At 44.3% G+C, this 13,285-nt stretch overlaps 1 protein-coding gene across 1 annotated transcript in view; it reads left to right on the top strand.

Annotated features, from left to right (window-relative positions):
* Window positions 1–13,285, top strand: part of SLC7A14 (solute carrier family 7 member 14) — a 304,031-nt gene that overhangs the window by 252,169 nt on the left and 38,577 nt on the right. Inside the window, exon 7 of the mRNA XM_078667705.1 lies at window positions 7,485–7,693. Coding sequence (XP_078523831.1) covers window positions 7,485–7,693 — 209 coding nt within the window. The remainder of the gene's footprint in view (window positions 1–7,484; window positions 7,694–13,285) is intronic.

Below are 13,285 nucleotides of genomic sequence, written 5' to 3'. Positions count from 1 at the left end.
TTGTAAAGTGATTTTGTTATGAGTTACATTTTTTATTATCTCCCACTTACTACTTGGAAAATACAAAGTGCTATCCCTAAATTGAAGTGCTATCTGTTTATCCAAAGAATGAATTTCGATGGTAAATTCTTTAACATGCGGCAAAATCACAAATGTAAAGCTTTTGACAACTCACACTGTCTCTTCACTTGAATGAAAAAGGACGGTTTAACCCCTTCCATGCTTCGGACGGCCCCCGGCCGTCATAAGTCACGGTGGGCGTGTGCGGAGGACGGCCGGGAGGGGGCGTCCGAATCCCGCCCACTATTCAAATCGCCCGCACAGCGCGGAAATGTGCGCAGCGTGCAAGGGGTTAATTAATTAATTACTCAAGTCTTTACATCATGACACAATTAGGTTTTAACACTTTTGTTGCTGCCTTTGGCCAACGGCCGTCGCGAGCACTACCTTGGTAGTGTTGCGCACGTCCGTTGGCCGACGCGACCCCGCCCACACAATAGAATGCCCAGCACTGCGGCGAAATTATCGCAGCGGTAAACGGGTTAATAAAAGCTTAACAGGTTCTTAAATGACCTGTTCTGCACCTACAGGTGTGGAGAAAAAAATCTAGGAGCAACGGACCGAAAATAATTTTCCTAGTAAAAGGTTGAGAGGTTGTCTTCAAAAGGAAAAGGATCAATGAGGTGCAGAAGACAGTGTATATTGAACACTCTGGAAAACTAAGGAAAAGGAATGACTGCAAATGTCAGAGCACAGTGACTGGAAGTACTGGCAAGCAATGAGCTATAGTTTAAACCTTTTAGTACCAACACTGCAGAATGTAAAGCAAAAATGCCATAGCGATTAAAATACATCTCAAGCTGGTACAATTCATTGCTGTATTGTCTATTTTCAAATGGCCTGGTGGAAAACATGGCCTGAGGAGATCGCCATCTTGTTGGAATGTGACTTCCCTTGAGGAAGAAACAGGTAAGTAGCAACTATGAGATAAAGACAATGCCTCTTTGATTGCCCTGCTAGGAAATTCCACTACCACCAATTTATACATTTTAGGCATCAGCATAATTTGTTAGGAAAACCTGAGGAGACACGGTGCTTGAGGCACACCTCACAGACTTACCTGGTTCTGCAGATGAAGAACTGGCATAGAAAAACATCATCCAGAGCACACAAAGGACTTTGTCCGCCCGCCATAGCCCCGGGAAATGGTCCTCCCGCAATGCATGCAGCGGTCCCGCATTTGCAATTTGGATGTGCCCGCCACACTTGGGGGCGTATCCCACATTTTCTGTATTGCGGTGGGCGGTGCTGTCAGCAGCATCCTCGCAATACAAACAAGCATTTGCAATGCAATAGGTCTCGCATTTGCGAGAGTTTAAGCTATTGGCATTGTAAATGACAATGCCCTTTAGTTATGTTTTAAAAACCAACACGCAAATAAAAGGCATTGCCATTTACAATGCCAATAGCTCAAACTCTCACAACTGCGAGACCTATTGCATTGCAAATGATTGTTTTTTTTTAAAATCTCAAACGGATCAAAGGTTACTAAAAATGCAGCAACACCCGTTACCATGCATTGGAAGGCTCTTTGCATAAGTCAACTGACTATTCCTGCATTTGGCTCTTAAACTGTTTATGATGAAGAAGCTATTTTGCCCAGACAGCTTTCACATGTGAAAGAGACAAAATAAAGCAGTAATACTATAGTCAGATGTGCCGCACGATTGGTCTTTTCTCGCCATGTAATTTAATCAATCCTGCCGCATAATTATCCCAGTCAATCACGTGGGAGGCTTGAGTCCATAAGTGCAGTGAGCTCCTAGGCAGTAAGAGGTTATGTTTGGAAATAGTGATGTTCTGGGGTCAAGCATACATACATAAGTCTTAGACAGATGAACACTCATGTTGTGGGATATACTGGTCGGCGCCAATGGCGCATGATGGACATTGCAATACAGAGGCTGCTAGGCGTGGGAAACCAGAGGTTATACCTGGAAGCAATCTTAAATAGTGCCTGATTAGAATAGTCTTCCAGAGGGACAACGACTACCACAATAAATGAACTGTTCCATAACAGTCAACTGGCTATTTAGAATTGTTCCTATATGAAGAGCAACGAGTGGTTGCAGCACTGTAAAAACAAGCACCCGCCAAAGCCAGAAACGACGACTCGCCACTGTCAACACGGCCCATCCTGTGGCTAGGAATAAAACAGCAAGGTGCTGAGGCCTCCCGGTCCCCTCCACGCCACACAGGGCATCCTAGTCTGGCATTAACCGGGTACCAGGTGGAAAGTCGGTGCCCCGATCTCTGGTGCTCCCCTGCTGGAACTCACCGAGGTGGGCCATGGATGCTGTGCAGGAGGGTGGCTATGTGGGGGAGAGCCTGGGTCTAAGAGCTGGACTGCAAGGGGTTCTTTCCTGTAGTAGACGTTAACCCATCGTGCGCCCATTGTCCCTTACAACTGTGTAAAAATAGAATGCAATGATGCTCATCCTGGTGCATAAAGTGTCCTTAGCAAGGACAGTAAAATGAATCACTTAAACTCCGGCATAAACTGAGCTGGATTAAAAAAGTGTGTGTAATGCCGTGCACAGCACAAAGCACGCAACTGGGCTATACAGGGTAAGCATTGCTAGTAGTAATAAAGACAGCAGCAATAGACCCTTAATAGACTATAATATGCTTCATTCAATAACGTATAAAAAACTACAGTTACCAATACCCAATTACTTTATTTGATCAATGTAAAACAAATTGCGCTTTCAGTCATAGGTTTTCTAAACTACACTTTTCTGCAAGTGCCAGCGTTGCTTCATTTAGCTCCCCACGTCATGGACCAAAATACCTGTGCTTGGAAGGATAAATCTAACACACCGGGAAGGGGGCTTTGGTTATGATGAAACACAAGCCTTTGCACCAATATATTAGGTGAAGGAAACCTAACCAGGAGTATAAACCAACGAGCGAGGTCTGCTCAGGAACGGCGGCACTCGCACATCTGCTACCGGTGCCCGTTTTGAGGGGGAAGGGCAGAGCAGGTGGTCTCTCTGCTTGTGCAGAGGAGCACACCGCTAGTTCTAGTGAACAAGGGGTGAAGCAAAGCTCGACAAGACGTACCAATCCCCTCGTGTATAAAAACCAACGTTAACATTTGGATTGTAACTAGTGCTCATTTAAAGCGGTTAATTTCGAAGTAAAGAAACCAGCACACAAAAAAGTAAATCCATGACGTCGGGTGTATTTGTTTGTTACTTGCTGAATTGTGCCGTACAGTTGGTTATCAGATTATGAAATCGCCATCCCCAATCCATCAACGAAAACTTCCACCTGGGTGTCACCTAGAGCAGAAGCAAAGACTGAAAACAAACAATTGCAGGAGATGGTGACTGGTCATGCCTTTAAGGAGCAGCAGGACAGTCTAACAGCCGCACGGTTCTCAGAAGAAACTTTTCAAATGAGTGCCCTTCGTTAGGCCGCATCTGAGATACACAAAAAAACAATATGTTTATTTCTGATGCAAATGAAGCATTGGCCTACCCGTTACATGCCAGCAGGACAAAAAACACCCTGCAACTCCAGCAAACAACTCGCTCAACTTTCACACGCCCATGTGCGAAGAGCTCAGCAGCCCTGATTCGTTTACTTATATTCGGGAATTCAGAGTTTGCTGTAAGACATTAAAAAATACGTCATAAGAAAGCAAGTAAAACAAAAAGGTCTCCGTCCGGAACTGTAATTATTGTCATGTTTTGGTTAATCACTCTGCTGTAGCTAACATTCTTTAGCGTTATTTAAAGAACTGCTTTAATGGACACATATCTATAAGACAGTTAAAAGGCATTAAGGCCGAGAAATAAAGAATGCTAAAAAGGACACGTGACATTGTGTAAGCCCATGGGCCGCTCTAAAGTCAGTGACTCCAATACATTTGAGATAATCCGAGGCATTAAATGACACCAGGACCCCAACGCCTCGGGCCATATAGATAAGGATGGCATGAAGCAACGCTTTGGTGGGGTGACAGCCTGGAGGCGGAGTTCGTAGCAAAGCCCGCTCAGCAGGATGTCTGTCTGCAGCACAAGCTTTGCATATCATAAAGGCAATATCTGAACTAGACAAACGGCTGCACGCCTACAAAATAAACAAGCATTACCCTGCTGCCGTTGTCCTCGTGGTAGGCGCCCACGTGGGACGTGCTCGTGGTGCCTTGGCGGGGCTTGCTGGGCTTGCTTGTGTGCTTCCCAGAGAGACAGGAGATTGGGAACGCGAGCGCGCGACCGGCTCCGATCGCCTTCCTGAGCGTGCGCGTGCCAGTCTCCTGTCTCCTGGGAAGCAGACCCAGCAACTATAGTATCGGGCCTGCGCGATGCATATGGCTACGCCATATGCATCGCAGGCGCGAGACCTAAAAAGGCATGTGTGTAGTTGCATGCAGAACATGGCAGGCACCGCGCGATGCCTGCCACGCCGTCCATGCAAATGCACGGTGGTACCATAGGTACCCCGCATGTGCCCCCCTCACCCCCCAACATCCTGGGGGCCCGCAACTGGCCCCCAAATCAGTAAACCGCATTCCTTCCAATGCCGCCACAGAAAGGCTGCTTCCTGCTGCCTTCCTAATATGGATGGCGGTGTCTAGTAGGCACCGCCACCGTATCAGGCCCCTTTTCCACCCGGTCATCACAGGGAGGCTTCCTTTGACAGTTTATGTCCTTACCTATAAGGTAGAGGAATGACCCACATGCAGTGGTATTGGTCCGTGGTTACTAACGGAGGATTCTTTTTTAGAATGGAGCATTTATAGTTTTTGTTAGTATTTCACAATACCATTAGGAGGTAAATGAGGAGAATATGTTGTGTTTGTGAATCAAACCACCATGGAATAAGTTCATTGAGACTAACATGCTAGGTGCTATAGGGAGCAAGTGAGACAGAGTAGAGGATAGCAAGAGAAAGCCCTTGAAGAACCATCTAGACACAACATTTAGGCTTGAGATGTGCTTCCTAAACTCCATTATGCCAACATAAATATTTTGTTGTGCATGATGAGGTCATAAATGAAGTGACAGAATGCCTGCATGATTGGATTTTGAAGTGAACCATTGAAAGAGGTTTATTTTTGGGTCCAAGAAAAAAGGGGGTATAAGGGTTGGGATCATGTGAGAATCAGACTTTATGTTACCCTCCATGTGTTCCTTAAGCCCAGGTTGGGTTTCCATCTAAACTGTGAAACATAGATCAGAGAGGTGAATTTGGAGATGTACACTGATACATTTAGGTTCATATGCCATTGAGATGATGAGAAATGGTTAGATGCAAGAGTCATCTTTATAGATAGCAGAACAGTGCTTGACGTGGAGGCATCAGGAGGTTCCATCCAAATGGATATATCATTCATTTAGCAACTGTGTTAAAGTAAAACGTAAGGAGATGCATTCTAATGACATCTTGACAAGCACGTAGTTGCGTACTTATACAGTCTTGCCACAGTTCACAGCTTGAAACAAGGTCACTGCTCAGGGCTGCTGATTAAGAAAATAGTGTGGAAATCCTATGTGTTGGAGCTGGGACCAAAATAAATTAGTCTAATTATTAACAGCTAGGTAAGAAAAAGGAAGAAATAAACAAACAACCATTTCAGAATAGATAGTGGAGATAGGGTTTCTGAGAAATAAGTCCAAGCAGGAACTGAACATGGTGTTGACATACCTATAAGGGACAGTGTAATCTCCTAAAATGTCCTACGGTCCGTTTTGGCTCTCTTAACAATCCCAGGAGGGCCACACAAGCCATTTCTATTTAGGGAAAGGATGATATTATTGGCTGTCATTGGCAGGCACTTTGGTATATTGTGTGTTTTTCACAGGCACATCCTCAACTGACCACACCACATGAAAGTGTACACCACATGAAAGTGTATTTGCTGTAGTTAGAAGTACTATGTGCTGATCATAGAAATAGTGGACATCTTTCAATGCCTTTTTTGGTAGTTTTGATTCCCAGACAAACCCTAAATATATGACCTCAATTTCAGGAACTTGCATTCTCAAAAATTAATGTCAATTTGATTTACTGGTTTATACATCCCATCAGATACTTTGCATTTTATAGTATTTCACTAATCTTGTGCTTTGAACCTCCAACTTATAAAGTAAACCTGGACTGTTGCCCAAGCATGCTTTTAATTAAGTTAGGTAAGCACTTACCTTCCATTGTTCCATCTAAGGCTAGCCTAATTCTTCCTTATTGCTGATCTTTGTGTAGAGGAATGGAGATTCCAGTATCTTCGGGGAAGGAACTTTTCTGACTTCAGTTAGCAGTGTTGTTTTTAACACATTTTACATTAAAGAAATAGAATCTTTCCTTTTGGTCATTTACCACTATAACAATGCATTTGTAAGCTTTTGCCTGTCCAAAAGAGCTCCTTTGTTAAAACCACCGATTTGGAGCGCATATAGATTATTGATCCATGCACAATCCCGATAAACACCAAAGTGATTCCGAGTTAGTATGCTTTTTTTTCTGTGTTACTAAATGAAAGAAGTCATTCTTTTTCTGTAACCACTACGGCCTTGTTTGAAGTTTGGTGGTCCGATGGACCACCAAACCCACGGTGGCGGTGTGGTTACCTCACCGGTGATTCCACCATCCTATAACAAGTTGTGAGATCCGACCACGATGGGACTGCTACTGCTGCTAGGGATCTGTGATCCCTGGATGTCTTGCAGTGGTCTGAGGCCCCTAATAGGCTGGCGGTGCTGCTGCAGCACCACCAAGCACATTAAGAGTTTCCTCACTGCCACAGTTTTCAAAGTGGTGAGCCCGCCATGAAAAGTGTGTCAGTGAGGACACAAAGGGGGCCCTATAGGGGCCTCTGCACCAGGGGATGCATGCAGGTGGGCACCTGGTATGCCTCCTGTCTACATGCACCCTTAGTTCCTGCAGGACATGGACTGGATAATCCATGCCCTGCTGGAGCGTACAATGGTGTTCCATTTGGGGTGCCTTGATAAGGCTTTTAGCACTGCACCGCTATGAGCCAGCCACTGCAGGACCACCCAACCTGGATTCCTTTTGGAATCTGACAGGTGGTTGCATTATGGCATTGGCACTGTGGCAGCAGGGTGCAGGCGTGGCGCCCTGCTGCTACACCGCCCAAGTCATAATAAGGTCCTAAATCTCTTCCTCAAAAAAACAAGCTAAGTTGTTTTACATGGTGTGTTTTTCACTGTTGTTGTTAGTTTACAGAGCAAATGTTTTAATCAACTGAAATACTTCTTATTATCAATATCAGCTGTCCTATCTTTGTATACTAAAACATTTCTTGACACTTGCATTTAAAAAAAATAACTTGACAGAAAATGGTACTGTTCTTATTACATATTTATTTTGATCACCTTTTCTCTTTCCAAGATGAAAGCATTTGTATTTAATATGCTTCCCCATTCATAACCTGTGTTTGTAATTTATTTTGCTAGGTGAGTGTTATCCTAACATTGATGGTGCCATACAAGGAGATTGATGTGGAAAGCCCTTTAATGGAGATGTTTGTACTTCACGGATTCTATTCTGCTAAGTACATTGTGGCGATAGGAGCTGTAGCAGGATTGACCGTCAGCTTGCTCGGTTCTCTTTTTCCAATGCCAAGAATTATTTATGCAATGTCTGGAGACGGACTCCTTTTTAGGTCAGTAAAACAGGCTCTGTCATTTTCTGTTTTTCATCTTTTAATAACTTAAGGTATTTCTGGGATATCTAGTTAGCAAGAAAATAAATCTGACCTCACATCATGTAGTAGATTTGTATTCCTCACATACTTCTAGAAGGGAATCTTGTAAAATATGAGAGACTCTGTCAGTAGTCACATTCTTCTTGCCCATGGCTCAGGGACTCTTTACAAGTTGGTGATAATGGAGAATCAGACATCCTACCTCATCCTCCGCCTCATTACAGAGGCAGAGCAGCCATTGGATGAACCTTTTGTTCCAAGTCCTTATGGCTTAGTACCTGCCGGCATAACACTTCAAACATGATGATGTGTTGCCCACTGGTTTTACTAGTGTCAGGAAAAAATTTCAGTATCTTCCACATACTGAGAGAAAAGTCCCAGTGCACCTGTAATTTTTATTTTAATGTAAAAAACAATTCTGGGCTTGTCATTGTATAATATAAAAAAAATGGCAAGAATTTGGGGTCAAACTGACTTACAATTACCAAGTGTGTGATTTAAAGATGTTGAAAAATATTACCAGTATCTGAAGGAGGGACTGAATCTAGATGAAAATTTCCCTTTGGAATTTCTTCCACCATAGAGATACTGTGGCTTATGAAAACTGACTTGTGGCTTGTCTCTGAATTAAACATTTCCCCCAATAATTTAATGATTTCCTGCTACCACACAATTCTAAATCAGGTCCACAATTTTTCACTTTTCCTTTACAGAAATGGAGGTGATTTTCGAAGCGTCTCAGAAATCTCGACCTTATGATATATGCCATGTCGGTCAATATTTGAGAAGTATTTTTCCATCATTTCATGAACAGTTCTAAAGACATTTAAAGGAGCGTTGTACGATCCATAAAAAAATACAGTTGCTTTTTTGATTCTTCTTTTCAACAATTCACTCCTAAAGTTTCATTTGAAAATAATGTTTGCCTCATTCTACTAAAATAGTTAAAATCTGGATCCAGAATTTGTCCATAAAACTGAGACCCCCCTATGTTTACTTAATATTATGCAACAATTGAAAATTAACTTTTTTTGCCTTGACTGCACCTCCAGTTGCCAAATTATTAAATGACCACCAAGCCGGCAGGAATTTCTTATAGCATTGCCAGGAACCACCATCATGGCAGTACCTGTCAATACTTTGTATAACTTGACACACAGAGAGCCACATGACAAACTGTTTTATTTCTTATTTTCAAAATGAAAATCCCGAATGTGCATTTTCTTTTTGAAATTAAAAAATGCTAGGCTTCCTTTGCCATGGAAGTCCTTTTCCATGGCAAGAGACTTTTATAGTTTTCACTTCTCCTTACCACAAGGGTTTTTTTGGAGGTGACGGGCAGTGAAAACTGACCTCTAATTATGCTCTTCTAAATTAGGTGGGCAGAATTAGAGGTCAACGTCTGATGTGCCATCAGAGGGGTTTAATCACAGCGGGGCTGGAGTAGTCTCTGCCGTAATCAAACCAAAGGTTCAATGGCGTTGAGATCGGGTCTTGTTGCTACAGGGTTTCCAAACTGCCAAGATATAAATCAGGTCCTTATCATTGTCCAAAGGTTTTCAATATTTAAGGAGATCTTGTAACTGGTTATTGTGAAAGACTTTGGATACAAAAATACAATATCAACAGTTCATAAGATCTCATTATGATAGTGGAAAAGTACTAGTTTTCTTAAAGTGGGCAATCGTTTCAAAAAATAGAAAGAGTCACAGTTCATTTTTAGGTCGAGCCTGTCCCATTCCGCAGGAATGGATAGGATCGAATTCATGTCGGCAAAATCCTCTTCAAACTAAGGGGTTTCAGCCCGGTGTTTTCTTGCAGTTCACGTGAACATGCACGAGCATTCACAGCCAGGGCTTCTCCTCCCCTAGCAGCACTCCTCCCACACCAGCAACTCCCCCCTCCCACACCAGCACCTCCCCTCTCTCTCCCCGCAAACACAGCCTTGCCGTAGCAGCACTCCTCCCACACCAGCACCTCCCCCCTCCCACACCAGCACCTCCCCTCTCTCTCCCCGCAAACACAGCCTTCCTTTCATTTCTCCTCCCCCTCCCCAGCCAGCTTCCCCCAGGCCGTGTTCCCTCAGATATGCTATTGCATATCGTTTGCTACCTCTTGTATTTTGTTGCTCTTGATACTTGCACAACTGTCACTATTGTCTCATGTAACGTAACGTTTGCTTTTGTAACATGCTCACATGTAATTTTGGCTTCATGTATCTAAAAACGCCTCCCTCGCGCTCCTTTCTCCCTCTCTCCCGCTGCCTAGTCCTCCCACCCCCTCCCTCTCCAGCGCGCGCTCCATTCGCATCTGCCTGCTGCTCCCCCGCCCACCCCCCCACTCCCCCAACCAGCAATTCACACACAGCAACGCCACTCACACACGCAACGCAACTCACACATGCAACGCCACTCACACACGCAACGCCACTCACACACGCAACGCCACTCACACACGCAACGCCACTCACACATGCAACGCCACTCACACACGCAACGCCACTCACACATGCAACGCCACTCACACACGCAACGCCACTCACACACGCAACGGGATTCACACACGCAACGCCACTCACACACGCAACGCCACTCACACACGTAACGCCACTCACACACGCAACGCCACTCACACACGCAACGCCACTCACACACACAACGCCACTCACACACGCAACGCCACTCACACACGCAACGCCACTCACACACGCAACGCCACTCACACACACAACGCCACTCACACACGCAACGCCACTCACCCACGCAACGCCACTCACCCACGCAACCCCACTCACCCACGCAACCCCACTCACCCAACTCACACACGCAACGCCACTCACACACGCAACGCCACTCACACACGCAACGCCACTCACACACGCAACGCCACTCACACACGCAATGCCACTCACACACGCAACGCCACTCACACACGCAACGCCACTCACACACGCAACTCATCCACGCAACCCCACTCATCCACGCAACCCCACTCATCAACGCAACGCCACTCACACACGCAACGCCACTCACACACGCAACGCCACTCACACACGCAACGCCTCTCACACACGCAACGCCACTCACACACGCAACTCATCCACGCAACCCCACTCATCCACGCAACCCCACTCATCGATGCAACGCCACTCACACACGCAACGCCACTCACACACGCAACGCCACTCACACACGCAACGCCACTCACACACGCAACGCCACTCACACATGCAATGCCACTCACACACGCAACGCCACTCACACACGCAACGCCACTCACACACGCAACGCCACTCACACACGCAATGCCACTCACACACGCAACACCACTCACACACGCAACGCCACTCACACACGCAAGCCACTCACACACGCAACGCCACTCACACACGCAACGCCACTCACACGCAACGCCACTCACACACGCAAAGCCACTCACACACGCAACGCCACTCACACACGTAACGCCACTCACACACGCAACGCCACTCAGAAACGCAACACCACTCACCCACGCAACGCCACTCACCCACGCAACGCCACTCACCCACGCAATGCCACTCACATACGCAACACCACTCACCCACACAACGCAACTCCCCCACTCACCCACGCAACCCCACTCACCCACGCAACCTCACTCACCCACGCAACGCCACTCACACACGCAACACCACTCACACATGCAACGCCACTCACACACGCAATGCCACTCACACACGCAGCGCCACTCACACACGCAACGCCACTCACACGCAACGCCACTCACTCGCAACGCCACTCACATGCAACGCCACTCACACACGCAACGCCACTCACACACGCAACGGCACTCACACACGCAACGCCACTCACACACGCAACGCCACACACACGCAACGCCACTCACACACGCAACGCCACTCACACACGCCATGCCGCTCACACACACAACGCCACTCACACACGCAACGCCACTCACACACGCAACGCCACTCACACATGCATCGCCACTCACACACGCAATGCCACTCACACACGCAACGCCACGCACACACGCAACGCCACTCACACACGCAATGCCACTCACACACGCAACGCCACTCTCAAACGCAACGCCACTCACACACGCAACGCCACTCACACACGCAACGCCACTCACACACGCAACGCCACTCACCCACGCAACCCCACTCACCCACGCAACGCCACTCACCCACGCAACGCCACTCACCCACGCAACGCCACTCACACACGCAACGCCACTCACACATGCAACGCCACTCACACACGCAACGCCACTCACACACGCAACGCCACTCATCATATTGTGCTGCAAAACGAAATACTTATAAGGTCCCACAAGCGAGACCTATTGGCAATGCCAATGCTTGTTATAGAGATGTTTGTAGTGACCATCAGAGATCGTATCTCTGTCCTGTTCATTCTGTCCTGATAATGAAATACTTAAATAAATATATCCTTTTACTGTCTCATACTTTTGCACAGTATTTAACTGCATGCTTGATTTTGATTAATGTTTAATTTATAATATGTAATTTTTGATGTTCCTAAATTTATGGATCACTATGTTTTTAGATATAATCAAACTACTTTTTATACATTCTATACATAACTTTTAATAATTACTAATCCATTATAAAAGGTATCTTTTTGCTTTAGATGGGAATTTATCTTTTAATTAAAACTTCAATAAAATAGGTTTTCTTTAATTGAATATATTTAAATAATTAAATATTTCAAAATTAGGTTAATAGTAATTTAGTATTTTTTATATTGTGTTCTACATTTAAAATAAATATATAAATTAAGAAAATATATTTTCTTACTATTTTAACATGAAGTTTAATAAACTTTTTTTTATGTTTCCCTAATCTTTACCATCATTTTCAACCACAACCGTGGAGTCTCCCGGTGGTAAAGTATAGAAGAAAGTAAAAGGTTTATAAAACCAACAAAAGCTAGCAACGCTAGCAAAATTATTTTTTATGTTAAATATTAATGAGCATTTTTAAATATTTATGTTAAAGTTAGAACAAAATAAAAAAAATGCAAAAAATTTGATTAGAAAAGAATGTTAATTCATTTTGAATTAAACCTTTATTAATTTAAACATATTAAATCATTTTTTATGAAGTTTAAATGAAAATAAATTCCTACCCGAAGTAAAACTGTTATTTAATTTTATTATACTTTAATATTGATAATAAGAGATGTGTACAAATACTTAATAGTAATTTAATACAATTTTGATAATAATTAATGTTACATTACTTTATAAATTCAAAAGTGTTGTTAAAATATTTTATAATATATTAATAAATATGTTCTGTTTTAGATAATTTTGTAAACATTAAATTATATTTATGTTTTTAAAAATAACCTAATCGAATTTAACATTATTTCCTATGGAGTTTTACGTTAAGTTCCTGTTTTCATTATTTTCCATGGTGGTATGTTTCTGGACTAGTCGTTAGCCAAGTGTGGTGCTAGATTTACTCCTGCTCTGGAGTAATTTACTACAGTTTTGGGTCTCTATCTGGTTGCAGCA

Source organism: Lissotriton helveticus, chromosome 11, assembly GCF_964261635.1.
Source record: "Lissotriton helveticus chromosome 11, aLisHel1.1, whole genome shotgun sequence".
Lineage (NCBI taxonomy): Eukaryota > Metazoa > Chordata > Amphibia > Caudata > Salamandridae > Lissotriton > Lissotriton helveticus.
Note: the sequence above shows the minus strand (reverse complement) of the source record. Positions and strands in the feature narration are given on the sequence as shown.